We start from the raw sequence: 13,868 nt of genomic DNA, 5'->3' as shown, positions 1-13,868 counted from the left end.
TGTCTGTCTTTCTGTCAACAAGCTGTCACGTTGTGATGACAGTAACAAAGGAAGTCACAAAGTAAGAAAAGACGAGGCCCTATTGTTTCACACAATACGTTTTTATAAACGGTTATTGAAACATCGTTGAATCAATTTTCAGGTAAACTTTAATTTCATTGAATCAACATCAGAGTCTAATGTCTGTTCTTCATCACTGCAGCAGCCTCAGTTCAAATGAATCTGTGAAAGTAATGCACACACTCTGCGTTATCCCACTGTCATCTCAGACGTTAGAAAGCTATTAACACATCTGCACCTTTCAGTAGACATTTCACTGTAAGTATTTAGTATACTTTATAGGCTAACTTTAATATAATCAAACTGTACTAACGGCTGATTGCATTTAATGTAAGACAATGTGAAAAATTATTCGAAATATTCGATCTGTGCAATATTCAAAAATAACATAAAAATGTCTGCTTGCCTGATATAGAGAGATCTATCACTGCCTAATCTCCCACTTGACTATAGATCCATAACTTTTTTATTGCAATTCGACATCTCCAGGTCAACTAAAAGTAAAGATAAACTTTATTGATCCCCCATGGGGGACATTTTTGCGTTACAGCAGCTCAAAACAGTAAACAGGAATATAATTTTTTTAATTAAATTAAATTAAATTAGATGAAATTAAATTTTATTATTATTATTATTATTATTATAATAATAATGATAATAACAATTAAAAATAATTATAATAATGATAATAATAAAATAAAATAATAATAAAACTAATTAATTATCAATTCAGTTTAATTTTCTTTTAGAACCACTTCTCTGTCTTGCTTGAGTTTTTGACCTTTATATGGTCAAGGTGTCAAATAATTCAGGCTCGTGGTGAGGACACAAACCTCTTGTTTTTGTTGCAACCTAAACACAGAATTAAGAGAATCACTCCAAGACTCTACAAACAGAAAGACAGATTGTTAATGACAGATGGACCGACACACAGAAACATACTGACTGCTGTATGTTGTGAGGCAGACTCTCAGTTTGAATCCTCTCTCTGTTTCACTGCAGTTAATGACTTCTGGTTGGCTGCAGTTACTTGATGTGACCTGCAAGGCTCTTCTAGAATAACAGGATTTGCATGAAATTTCTGAACCACATAGCATGTGTGAGTTACATCGGCCACCTTGACATTTTTGGTACCCTTACTACTGCTGGCCAATGGATGACAGTGTGTGGGCTGACCTGCTAAAGTTCACTGGAGTGGCTGATGTGAAACCATTCCATCAAAACCTGAGCCATACATGGATTAGTGTGAAAAGTCATAGCCTATCTAACAATAGTAGCCTATATTTTTCTTGAACAGTGAACAGATGATAAATCAGTGGAGTCTGAAGCTGGTGAGTCAACAACGCAGTCGTTCCTTTGACATTGGACTCAGTTTGAAGACTTTAGTGTTTTGGTATATTTTAGCCTACATGCATTTTCCCCCTAGGCTACAAATACAAAGATTTTATAAAAGTCAATTGTGTCAGTTAAAACAGGTTAAATGTAGATTCAGAGAGTAGGCTATTGTAATGTTTTGGTAGCCTAATTCACTGTGGTCAAGCCAGCCGCTCCTCCAGTTTACCTGGTGAAGTGAGGTGCTCACGTATTCTGATCTTTACGGTAAATGCTCCGGACTGCAGAGCGAGCAGGAGGAGCAGACAGAGACAGCGAGTCTGTTATTAATCTCCTTTTTCAAAATAAAGTGATAAATGCAGAAGTCTTACCATAAAACTGACTATGAGATACACGTGTATGAAACGGGAGCAAACAAAATACAGTTCAGGGAATAGCTTCAGAGGTCGGGGAAGTTAGTGAGAATAATACTGCGAGTCTGCGGTAACTTCCGTTTTTCAAAATAAGGTGTTTTCCTGGGAAAAAAATATAAAAAAATATGTTCTATCATAAGTAGACAATGATTCTGATATGGTTGGACTTAGTACTTCCTAGACTACATGCACAGGTACTATGAAGTACTTTTACTGTGTGCTTTCGGACAAATCCACTGTCAAGCTCCCTCACACAGCACAGCTCTCTGCAGTGTTTTAAATGTGACAGTTCCTGTGATTCGCTCTTTCACAGCTATTGAAATTCCAACATTGAAAATTGCACATTTAAAGCGACAGGCCCCTGATAAATGGTATTAAGGCATTTGTTAATGGCCTTCTTCACAAAGTATGAGCTGTGAAAGTTGTGAGAGGATGTCCAGGACACGAGAGGTGATTTGATGTCTATAAAATCAAAAATGAGAAAGCTATTGAAATTCCAACCTTGAAGTTATTTTTATTTAGTATTCATTGGTGTGAAATGTTAAGGGCTGTCACCTTCTATAATAGCAGTGGGTTGAGATGTCCTCTCATGATCGACAGACAAGATGACTGACACAGATAGACTTTCTCACCCACACACTTAAACAAAACAGAGACACCACCTTGTGGCGCTCTTTGGTACTACTACTAATATATCCTGACTGTTACACTATGTTGAAAAACAAAGAAGTTGTTGAATATTGAAATGAGCCGTATTGCACTTTTACGACGGTCCCTAACTCCGCCTACAGTCTCAGACATTCAGTTCTTTGCGCTCCCAGCTGCATCGTCATCTTTGGTTATTTGAAGTTTATCCAAACTGTGAAACTTCTGTCTTAATCTGCTCTCCAACATATCCCCAAACTGTGAGAAACCGATGCTTTGACTCGGAGCTATTGAAGGGAATCGACGTGAAAACAGGCGAATGTCAAATCTGAAACTAACTTCACTCCGGTTAGTTTTTCAAAACACCACAACAGCTTCATCCTAAGTGGATTGATGTCACGATGTAAACGTTCATTCATTTAGCCTGTCACTGAAAATACAACTCAGAGAGCCATGTCTGCTCTGTATTACAGTGAGTCACTGTGTGTCTTCTTTTCTTTGTATTAATTTCCTTTTTGATTTTCTATCTGTTAGGCTACTATCCCGGAGTGGGACGTCCCATAACCCCCCCCCCCCCCCCCCCCCCCCCGAAGATTGATCAGACAGCGACACCTAGTGGCAGTTTGATGGGACTATTATTTTTATTATTACTACTATTTTGAACACAAAAGAGTCTCTCAAAATAATAATAATATAAACACAAAATAATGGCATTAGTGGCAGATTTGAACCGACATATAATCAGATACAGATGTTACATTTTCAGAAGCAGCAAGCAGACCAAAAGAATAGAATAAGATTTTTTGGATTCAGTCCAGATCCTCTGTTGTTACAGAGGCTTTTAGCAGCAGACCAAAAAGACACTTCTGCTGGTTATTTTAAGCCACATGGGAGGATTTAACGTGAACACAGCTCCTGGTTGAAGTTTAGATGAGTCTTCTTGGTTCATGTTGTAGTTTCTGTTGTTTTCTTTTAGCAGGATCCAGGATCCAGGATCACAGCAGGTTTTCTCTGCTGCGAAAGTGTTTCTCAACTCTTCCGGTTTTGAAGAATGACGTAAGCCAAACCAGACCAAACTGGCTCTGTGTCTCCTGTCGCTCTCTCTCACTCCCTCTCTCTACCCACTCCCTGATCTCCCATAGTGTCTCTCTACCAACACACTCTGACCCCAACCATCCCCCACCGACCCCCGAGGGCCCAGAGAGTGTCCTGGAGGACTGCCAGAGGAGGGGCCTAGTCAGCCTTTTGTTCCCGCTTGCACAGCCATCCAATCCCCATCGTCTGACGTAGACCTAATGTGCCTAAATGTCCCATCATGCCCTCGTAACACTGATGATGTCCAAAAGAACCACTGTGGGTCGTACAACAGTGGGTCACACTGGGCCGATAGACCTACAGGTACAAAACTCAAACAGCACCCAGCCCAGGCGGCTCTCTAGTGTTGTCCTGTATTGATAATAAGCAGTTTAACTGTTTCTAGCAGCCACCATGAGTCAGGGAGGTGAATGGGACATAGCCCTATATATTCAGACAAGGTTTATAGGATTACTGTGTTAGTTCACTAACACACCTATTAAAATTGGAACGATACAGAGAAGATTAGCATGGCCCCTGCGCAAGGATGACACGCAAATTCGTGAAGCGTTCCTTCTTTTGTCATAAAGTTGTGATTTATCATAAAAAAAATATATTTTTGATTGTGGGGAAACAGCGCCCCCACGGCAGCTGTGGCAGCAGCGCCGCATCGCAGCTGGAGCAGCAGACACTGAGCGTCACACTCTGTAATAATCTGTTTTAAAACCGAGATAAAACCAACAAAAACGGTCTTTTCTGTCTTTCTTTTCTTTCTTTTCTTTCTTTTGTTCCTCCTTCTGAAAGCCTTTCGAGTCGACGAGGTCTGCTTTCAATGGTCGGCCTAAAACTCGCGTTTCTCGCATTAAATGTCGTTCAAACTTTTGTCGTCTGGAAAACACCCAAACCTTCATGTACAGCTGTAGACGTTTCGGTTTGAAAAACACAGGGATCATGTCTCTCTGCTGACCATCAGGTCCGTGTGTTGTTTTGCAGGTAAACTGAGGAATCCTTCACGACCTCCACGGATAAACGTTTTCATGTTTCTTGCCTCAGACTTAATGTAAATTAAAAAGTTGTCTGAAAAAACCTCAGGCTTGTTTTAGTCTTGTTGAGGATCTTCATCGATATGATCAAATGTTGTTAGCTAAATTGTTGTACACATCCAAGGAATTTGTCTTGGTGTATTGGTGCAAAAAACAGTTAACAAAGGAAATAAAGCAAAATACCTATAACTTAAATACAATCAAATATAATAAGTAATTACAGATATAATAGAGTATAAGAAATATAAAAGGTGCAGTATTAAAAGTCCAGTGAGCGTTAATGTGTGAGACTTTAAATCCAAATTCTCATCATAAGTTATTAAAGCAGAATAAAGCATGTTTTGTATTGTTGCTTCAGTAAGATGTATTCTGCTGTTTCAAATGTTTTTTTGTTTTTAATGTAATGTTAATGTCATGCCTATTGCAGACAGGACGAGGAGGCAGGTCTAATCCAGGAGGCTATCGATACTGAACCGACATGCATGAGTTAATATACAATGAAATCTGACGAGGGTCTGTCTGTTCACAAGGCCTTTCAGGGGCCCAACTTACTGTGGGCGGGCCTGGATCTAAACTGTGACCTGTTTGTAACTGTACAAGGTGAACTTCCTGTCGAGTTCATGGCCGAAATAATAGCCTACTTTTTCACCTTTTTAGTTGTGTTTAAATGACAGGTTTTTTTTACATTTAAACACACTATGTTGCCTTTTATTTAGGGGTGATTTCACTGATGCAGTACACACATTTCACCACAGGAGGGAGCAGCATGTCCGGTAGATATTGGGACATTGACTCCGTGCTGAGTTTCTGTTGAGTCAGACTGTCAGACAGTTTGGCATGATGAAAGTCTCTGAAATAACAAATACATCCATGTCAATGATTTCTCCTTACTCTGAACTTTATCCAACATGAGTCTGTCTCTTAGACTTTCTCTTCTATGATACATTTTTGTCTTATGTATTCTTGTACATATTAATGTTTGTTTATTTTGTGTTTTATTGTTGATATTTCATGTCATACTTTTGTATATAGAGCGCAAAGTTCACCAAAGTCAAATTCCTCATGTGTGAGCATACCTGGCCAATAAAGCAGATTCTGATACCAAGTACTTGATGATGTTGATTTTAATGAATAGTCTTATTTTATGCCGGTGTGTCTGATTATATGGATAAATGAAAATAAAAAACACCTCTTAAATCTAATGAGTTCCTTTTTTACTCAGTGATACGTACTTTAGAAACGACAGGAAATATGGATACTAAAATGAGTTTTTAATAATGTCAGGAAAAATATAGTTTATGGGAAAACAATACAATTAAACATGTTTTTAAATGTATTTTAAGAGCAAAGACAAACAATAAAGATTCCATGATATCATAAAAACTAGGCCTATCCTTTTTCAAACTAAAAAAAAAACAGAAAATAGGTTTTATTATCAAAGAGTATAGGACAACCAAAAAAACGGTTGTGTATGTGAATACTTTAACTTTCGATGAACATTCTTTGAATTTATTAAACATTAACCCCTGCTGTATGTATTTTTGTTTAGTATTGCTGTTTTGTATGAAAGCTATTTGTGTTAGGAACCCCTTGAAAATGAGATGATGCATCTCAAGGGGCTATCATTAAATAAATTCAAAACTATTTCTAATAATAATAATAATTATAATAATGCATTAGACTTTTATAGCGCTTTTCTAAATATTTAAAGATGCTTAAAAATAGAATAACGACAAAACAAAAAAGTGAATACATAGAAGAAATTATTTAAAAGTAGGTGGGTTAGAGTTGAGTTTGTTAGTGGTTCTAGGCGATGATGAAGAGGTGAATTTTTGGGGATTTCTTGAAGGAAGAGTGAGGGGGGGGGTCTCTGATGCTTAATTGACAAATGAGAAAAAACGATTAAAAAAAAATGTATATTTAAAAAAAGGTTTAAATTATTCAGAATGAAAAAGAAGATAAACATTTCCAACATGGCGACACATAAAGAGCCTAAAATAAAAACATAACTTAGATGAAGTGTTTAACTTTGAATATTGATTTATAATAAAATATCCACCTGAATGTGTCCCATCGAAATTCAAGAGGTAAAAAAAAAAAAAAAAAAAGAGAGAAAAAATAAATCTCTCCGTAGCCCCGCCCCCTATCCCCATAGCGACGTCACCGCCCCCTCGCTCTATAAAAGCTCGCGCATCCAGTCGGTTCCATCAACGAACAGCTCCGCTCTCCGTCCGGACCTTGGAGGGTCACACTTACCCAAAACTTCTTTTCAAATGGGCCCCGTCGCCTAGCGTTACCTCCCCCAGCCGCGCCGACTGAGTGAACATCCAGCACGTCTGGTCACTTGAAGGTGAGGGGCTGCCCGGGGGAGGAGGGGGGAGAGGGGGGAGAGGGGGGGTTTATCAATGGTGGTGGGCGAGCTAACGATGCTAACTAGCTGTCTTGTTGGCTGTATGTTTGTCTTTGTTTTTTGGTGGATAAATTTAATGAATGAAAACTGTTTTTTTTCCTTTAATTAATTTATTTTTTTCCCGCGATACTAACTGTTGTTGACACACAAACACTCACTGACAGATGTTGTTGATGTCTCTGTTACCTACAAAACATCCTGATAACAAGAAGCAAGACTAACGATTAATATTACGCTTTTTATTCTTTTTATTCTGTATATTTATCCTCTGTTTTTTTTAATATTCGTTGTATTCCTTTATTTTGGACACGTAGCTTGTGACGGTCAAAATGTCGGTTTTGCTGCAGCGACACTTTAATGTAAACAAGTCTTCTGCATTACGTGATCTATGACGTCACTACGTTGGATGGATACGGGCACGCTGCAGCAGTCTGACGCTGCAAAAACAACAATACAAGTGTTTAGCCCCAAAAATCATATTATAGATAAAACCAACTCAAGCACATTTAATGTACATTTTATTAACATTTTTTTGAATATTGCTTTTTGAAGCCTCGGATTTGAGAGCAGAAGTTAAGCATAAAGATAAACTTTATTGATCCTCCATGGGGGAATGTTTTTCATTACAGCAGCTCAAGAAAACAGGAAAAAGGAATAAAATTATTAAAAATAAAACATATGTACATCAGTTAAATAAAGGCAGAAAAAATACAATACTATTTTCTCTGATTCGTTTCTAACATTTTATCGGATCGACTTGTTGTCTGGTTGACTCATCACCGACTGTTTGTTTTTACATAATTTAGTTTAAGACATTTATCAAGCAAAAACCTCCTACACTCGTCTGTTATTATCTGATTCATTAGAGGAAGAACTGTAACTGATTGGTTGATTATGGTATGTTGGCATCATGGGAGTCTGACACCAAAAGCAAAGAATGAAAAAACATTAGTATCTTAATCGGCAACAAATCAAATTTTGACAACCTTGGAGCAGACAAAGTCTTGCAGTCCCCCTAAGATTCTAGTTAGGGCCCCCATAAGGGAGCCTGGACCCCAGGTTAGGAAACCACTGAGGTTAATATGATTAAAAAATGCAGGATGAAAACTGTGCAAATCATCACATTTTTCTTGAAATTGCCCTTCATACAAGTCAGTAGTTAAAAGAATTTGGTAAGGTTAAAGAAATGTTCAGCAAGAAGTTATAAACACAATTCAGTGTTTCAGGTCCTCAAATAACAAATGTTCGTTTTAATGACAATAAACTTAATATCTAAATATGTTGTAGGTATTTACAAGACAGCAAATCACTTAAAGAAGCATTCTGAATACAATCTTCACTTTAATAAAGGAATAACTCTTCTGACAGTCGTCTCTGGCAGTGACACATCTTTAAAAGAGACTGTGTGGTGCCTCTGTGAGTCGTGAAGCTCGCCCTGTTTCTGATCATCGTGTGGCGTCTTCCCAGGTTTCCATCAAACACAGTGAACAGCGACCAACAACAGAAGAATGGCAGCCATTCCAGCAGGCGGTTCTCTAGTGGCGACCACTGACTACTACCGAAGTGAGTCTCTCTCTCTCTCTCTCTCTCTCTCTCTCTCTCTCTCTCCTCTGTCTCTGTCTCTCTCTCTTCTCTGTCTCTGTCTCTGTCTCTTCTCTCTCTTCTCTCTCTCTCTGTCTCTGTCTCTCTCTGTCTCTCTTCTCTGTGTCTCTCTCTCTCTTCTCTCTTCTCTGTCTCTCTTCTCTGTGTCTCTCTCTCTCTCTCTGTCTCTCTCTCTGTCTCTCTCTCTTCTCTGTCTCTCTGTCTCTCTCTCTGTCTCTCTCTCTGTCTCTCTCTGTCTCTCTCTCTCTCTGTCTCTCTCTCTGTCTCTCTCTCTTCTCTGTCTCTCTCTTCTCTGTCTCTCTCTCTGTCTGTCTCTCTCTCTCTGTCTCTCTCTGTCTCTCTGTCTCTCTCTCTCTCTCTCTGTCTCTCTCTCTGTCTCTCTCTCTTCTCTGTCTCTCTCTCTGTCTCTCTCTCTGTCTCTCTCTTTGTCTCTCTCTCTCTGTCTCTCTCTGTCTCTCTCTCTGTCTCTCTCTCTGTCTCTCTCTTTGTCTCTCTCTCTCTGTCTCTCTCTGTCTCTCTCTCTGTCTCTCTCTCTGTCTCTCTCTGTCTCTCTCTCTGTCTCTCTCTCTGTCTCTCTCTCTTCTCTGTCTCTCTCTCTCTCTCTCTCTCTGTCTCTCTCTCTCTCTGTCTCTCTCTCTCTCTCTCTCTCTCTCTCTCTCTCTCTCTCTCTCTCTCTCTGTCTCTCTCTCTCTCTGTCTCTCTCTCTCTCTCTCTCTCTCTCTCTCTCTCTCTCTCTCTCTCTCTCTCTCTCTCTCTCTCTCTCTCTACAGCTGATCTAACTCGTTGATCTACTCCGGTTTGGATGTAATGAGTCACTGTGGTGTTTTCTGACTGCTGTGTGTATTTGGGTCTCTCTGTGAGTCATGTGTTAAATACAAACTGTGTATCTGATTCTTTCTGATTCATATGGCTTTAAGAAAAATCCCCCCTCGCATCGATTAAAACATGAATCTACTGACTCTCAGAACAGACCCATTATTTCATCAGTGTATGTCCCATCATTTTGTCACATTGCTCAATGGACTGGACTTATTATAAAAGTGATGATTTGGGGGTTTTGGCTCAGACATTTGTTTAATGTTGATTATATTTCAAACCAGTTATTTAATTTAAAAGGAGATTACATTACTCAGACATAAAGAGTGCTGCTGCCACATTTCAAAACTTGCTTCCCGTTTTCTTCTGTTTTACAAATCCAGCAGCTGCAGGTCATGTGGCTGTCTTTAAGTGATGGGATATCTCACCCAGCATGGGTTCACAGTAACATCACGTCAGGCCACGACGTGCAGACGTGTTTTAAGTCACAGGAAATAAGTGAACGAGTCACATTGTCTCCGTTCAGCTCAGGTTTTCCCAAAGTGCACGTGTGCCCTGTCTGAGCCAATCAAATCAGAAGCGTGCATTACAGATCCAGACTTTCCACTCAGGCTGGAGTTATATAACCAGAGCAAAGTGGATTTCTATTTTCTGTAGTCCTGAACGTCCCAACCGCTCCTTGTCAAAGGGAAAGAGGTTTATATTACGCAAGAGCCTCTCCCCCTGTTACATTTAGCTTTTTTCAGTTTAGTCGACAGTGTGTAAACCATCCATGTCTTTAACGTTGTGTCTGCGTGGTGTCTCCTCCTGCAGGGCGCATCGGCTCTACGTCCAGCAGCAGCTCGTGTGGCAGTTCGGAGTACAGCGGAGAGGTCATCCCTCACCACCCAGGTGAGTGTCTGAACCAGAACAAGGAAAAAAAGTCTGAGGATGAAAACTCCAATACTTCAATGTTTCCCCCGCACAGTGAAGTGTGCCAGTTTAGAGAAACCCTGAAACAGTATTAAGACCCCTTTCAGAAGTTAAAACCAAATCCTCAAAACCCTTCAGATGAAAGTCTAAAGTGGAGGTGGACTAACAGTAAAGAACTCGGTTTGTGTTGCCAACACTCCCATGGAAATAAATCCACATCTTTGTGACGTGTTGGAATGATTGTGGGGGTTAAATCTGTCCGAGGCTTCACATAGAGGCACACATCTAAAACTACTTAACAGACATTACAGAGGGAAGCAGGAGTTAACTTTTGTAACCTAGCAACAATAAAGCGCCCTGAAAAGTGTCACATCTGTCAATTGGTTCTTCTGAATTTTCCACTCATACTGATCTCTAAATGATTGGAAACACAGCTGCTTCTTGGTTGTTTAATTCAAACCTTGAAAGACAGATTCAATCCAGAAGGAGGAGGAGTGGTTAGAGAGCCGTGGTTTTGGACAGAACGGAGTGTTCAGTACGAGAGGAACAACATCCTGTGTCTGTGCCTGATCCAGATGTTACTCCTGGTTAAAGCATGGGCTCACCTGTGTGTGTGAATGAATGTGGGTAACACTTGGATCTGGTTGTGACACACTTCTCACTGAGCTGGTAATATCACAGGAAGGGCTCTGAATTGTGTAACTGCAGCGTGTACTCAGGTTGAGTCAGCTGTTGCCTTAAAAACAACCGAGTTGTCATGAGTGAGTCATTATGAAACACTCTGAATCTTTAATCCAGCAGAGGAGTTGTTTATTTCCACTCTCCCTTTCATAATGAGGACATTTCTTTCTTTAAGCTTCAGCTCTGATTTAGTTCTCTCATATTGGTCCAGAAGTCAGAATGAACATCAAAACTGATCCCAGTCTTTGTCACACGTGCATTCAGCCCCCCCGCTGCACCGCTCTAAATCTTCGGTTCATACCTGCAGACTCCCACCAGTAATCCCAGCTCAGATCTATGTGGAAACCATCTGGCTCGTGTGCTAACTGCTGGCTCAGGTCTGAGTCTGTGTTCCTGTTTTAACCACTGGGTCAGATGTTTGAAATGGTGTCAGGGTGCTAAGATTTTCACACGCAGGCACCCACACACACGCAGGGTTGCACAAAAAAGTAGGTGAAAGGGAAACATAGGTGTGTTCATGCATTGACATTTCAAAGCCCGTGTCTTTTTGTTCTTTCTTTGTCAGATTCAGTTGTTTTTAACTGGCTGACTTGTGGATGGACTGGTTCTTTGGTTATCAGCGATAAAAGCTGAGCTGAAGATAGCGTAGCTAACAGCCCTCAAAGAGCATCTGAGAAACATGAATCTGCTTTATTCAAGTTGTATTACAGTGTTACTGCTTCTGTTTTACTCTTGAGTACAAAAAACGCAGCTTAAGATCCAAAGTGCACAGATGCAACACATGCTGAGTGAGACAGTATATATGTGTCGCTGCCTAGCTTGACCTAGAATCTAATTATAGCACACTGTAGTTGTACTGTAAGTGTAACTGAATGCAGCAGCTCACACACAACCTGAGGTGTCCCAGTCAGTTTGTCTCTGAGCCACACACACACACACGCGCGCACACACACACACACACACACACACACACACACACACACGGCCTGAGAGGGGAAACCTGAGTCATTTCTCCCTGATGAAACACACACCCAACTCAAACACTCATACATTTAAACCGTTGGTCAGCATAACGTTGAGTCTGATGTCTCACCTCAGAGATTACAGCTGCTGGAACTTTTTCCCTGAATTTATAATGAAGTGAATAGTAGCTTTAATGAGCTGAAAACTGCCTTCCACACAGACACAGAGTGTCAAAATATCAAATATCAAACCAGTGTGACTCCTGTTGAGGGATGTTTTACAGCTGACAGGTGAAATACTGAACTGCAAATGAATATCTTGGACCAGATGAGAGACTAAATATAACTCTGAAGCCTCCTTCCTCTGCCTCCACAGGGCTCCCCAAGCAGGACTCTGGTCACTGGTGGTCCAGTTTCTTCTTTGGGAAGCAGCCAGGGATGACCCCACTGACTGAGGAGGCACAGCAGAAGTAAGCAGAAACACACACACACTCTTCCCACTTGTTTCCTTACACTGCCGCTGTATTTGAAGTATATGAAACTCGGTCATAATCTTCTCAGTTTTAAAAGCTAATTTGTCAAAAGGAGTTTTGAAAGGTGATGCATCCCTCTGCATTTGCTTCTAGTTTATTTTCTTTGCACAGCTGAAGTGTTTTTTTTACAAACCAGACTTCAGTTCTGAGTGTTGTGCTGCATTCAGCTCTTTGATAACATTCATGTTTTAGAAAATAAAAGCTGACCTGATTTGACTTGCCCTGTGTTAATCCTCGCCCGTTTGACGCACAGCCACAGCCTCTCTGTTATACAACCGTCAAAAACAACTTCTCACCATCTCTCTCTTCTTGTGTCTTTAAGGGCGGGGGTCCCAGGTACGTTAACAAATGGTCAGATCACCTGCGTTGCCAAGGAGATGGTGATGCAACGGCAGGTGAGCGAGAGCAGCGACGCAGGAAGCCCCACCGCCTCCTGATGCAGCCAAGCCTCAGTCTGCTCCACGCCGCACCTCGGGGGGAATCAAACCAACACGACCAACGCTAGGTGACGGGAGGACGTCCCGTTTACAACCTTATTCGTTTTTTTTTTATACTATTCTTCATCGTAGTGTAGGCTGCCTTACTTGTTTTTGTTTGGTAACCTTGTGTGTATTTTTTTATTGACAAACAAAAAATAATTAAAAATGACAGGAAAAAAAAACCAAGACGATGAAGAAACTGATAAGCTCCTTATTTGTGTTTTTATAAACATTTGTACTGTTGTGTGTTTGTAATCCTGTGGTGCTCAGACACTGTGGTGCGTTCACATCCACATGCCTTTGTTCAACATTTTACACTTCTGTCACCCTGTGATGCAATAAAAGTAGACTCTTGCAGCCTAAAGTTCTGTTGGCCACGTCTTTATTCTGCTCATACACTTCAACATTCAGTTACACGAAGATAGAGTTTTAAAATATGAAAATAGAAGTGTGCCCTGATCTCTATTGACGTACCTCTGTCACTCACCTGCTCAGGGACTACAGCTGAAAATAAGCCATGATGGCTAAACTGGCACGTTACAGAAATGGCATAATATACATGGTCCCTGTAACTTCAAGCTGTATAAATAAATACATGTTCAGCTGTTATTTTTAGAGTAAATTCACTTTCCTCTGTGGTTTCATGAACATGATTTTATCTCTGTTTATTTGCTAAGTGATGTGTCGCCAGCTGTTGCTGGAAAACGGCCCTATATAAGGAGCAGGGAGGTGAAAGTGATTGTGCAAGTCAGGGAGTGGTTCACTGGTTCTGTACAGGGTTATTACAGGAGCAGAGTAAACAGAACAGAGCAGCACTTCATGTCCTCAGACTGCTGCATGAGCCCAGAGTCTGGAGTTGTGTAACTGTTAGCTCAGAAACTCCCGCAACAGCACTTTCTCTATATG

General features: G+C 40.4%; 1 protein-coding gene and 1 non-coding gene across 2 annotated transcripts; both read left to right on the top strand.

The window, feature by feature from the left end:
• The first annotated feature begins 4,000 nt into the window (after nt 1–4,000).
• LOC114921496 (U6 spliceosomal RNA) lies at nt 4,001–4,106 on the top strand. The gene has a single exon (XR_003809790.1). It is a non-coding gene; the product is annotated as a U6 spliceosomal RNA (small nuclear RNA).
• Nucleotides 4,107–6,757: 2,651 nt separating this feature from the next.
• ppdpfb (pancreatic progenitor cell differentiation and proliferation factor b) lies at nt 6,758–13,326 on the top strand. The gene is made up of 5 exons (XM_020655819.2): nt 6,758–6,917; nt 8,445–8,540; nt 10,209–10,286; nt 12,327–12,420; nt 12,806–13,326. The coding sequence occupies exons 2-5, from the start codon at nt 8,486–8,488 to the stop codon at nt 12,918–12,920; spliced, it is 342 nt and encodes a 113-aa protein (XP_020511475.1). The 5' UTR covers nt 6,758–6,917; nt 8,445–8,485; the 3' UTR covers nt 12,921–13,326.
• The last annotated feature ends 542 nt before the right edge of the window (nt 13,327–13,868 follow it).

This window comes from Labrus bergylta, chromosome 12, assembly GCF_963930695.1.
Source record: "Labrus bergylta chromosome 12, fLabBer1.1, whole genome shotgun sequence".
Lineage (NCBI taxonomy): Eukaryota > Metazoa > Chordata > Actinopteri > Labriformes > Labridae > Labrus > Labrus bergylta.
This window is presented reverse-complemented; position numbering and strand designations above follow the sequence as displayed.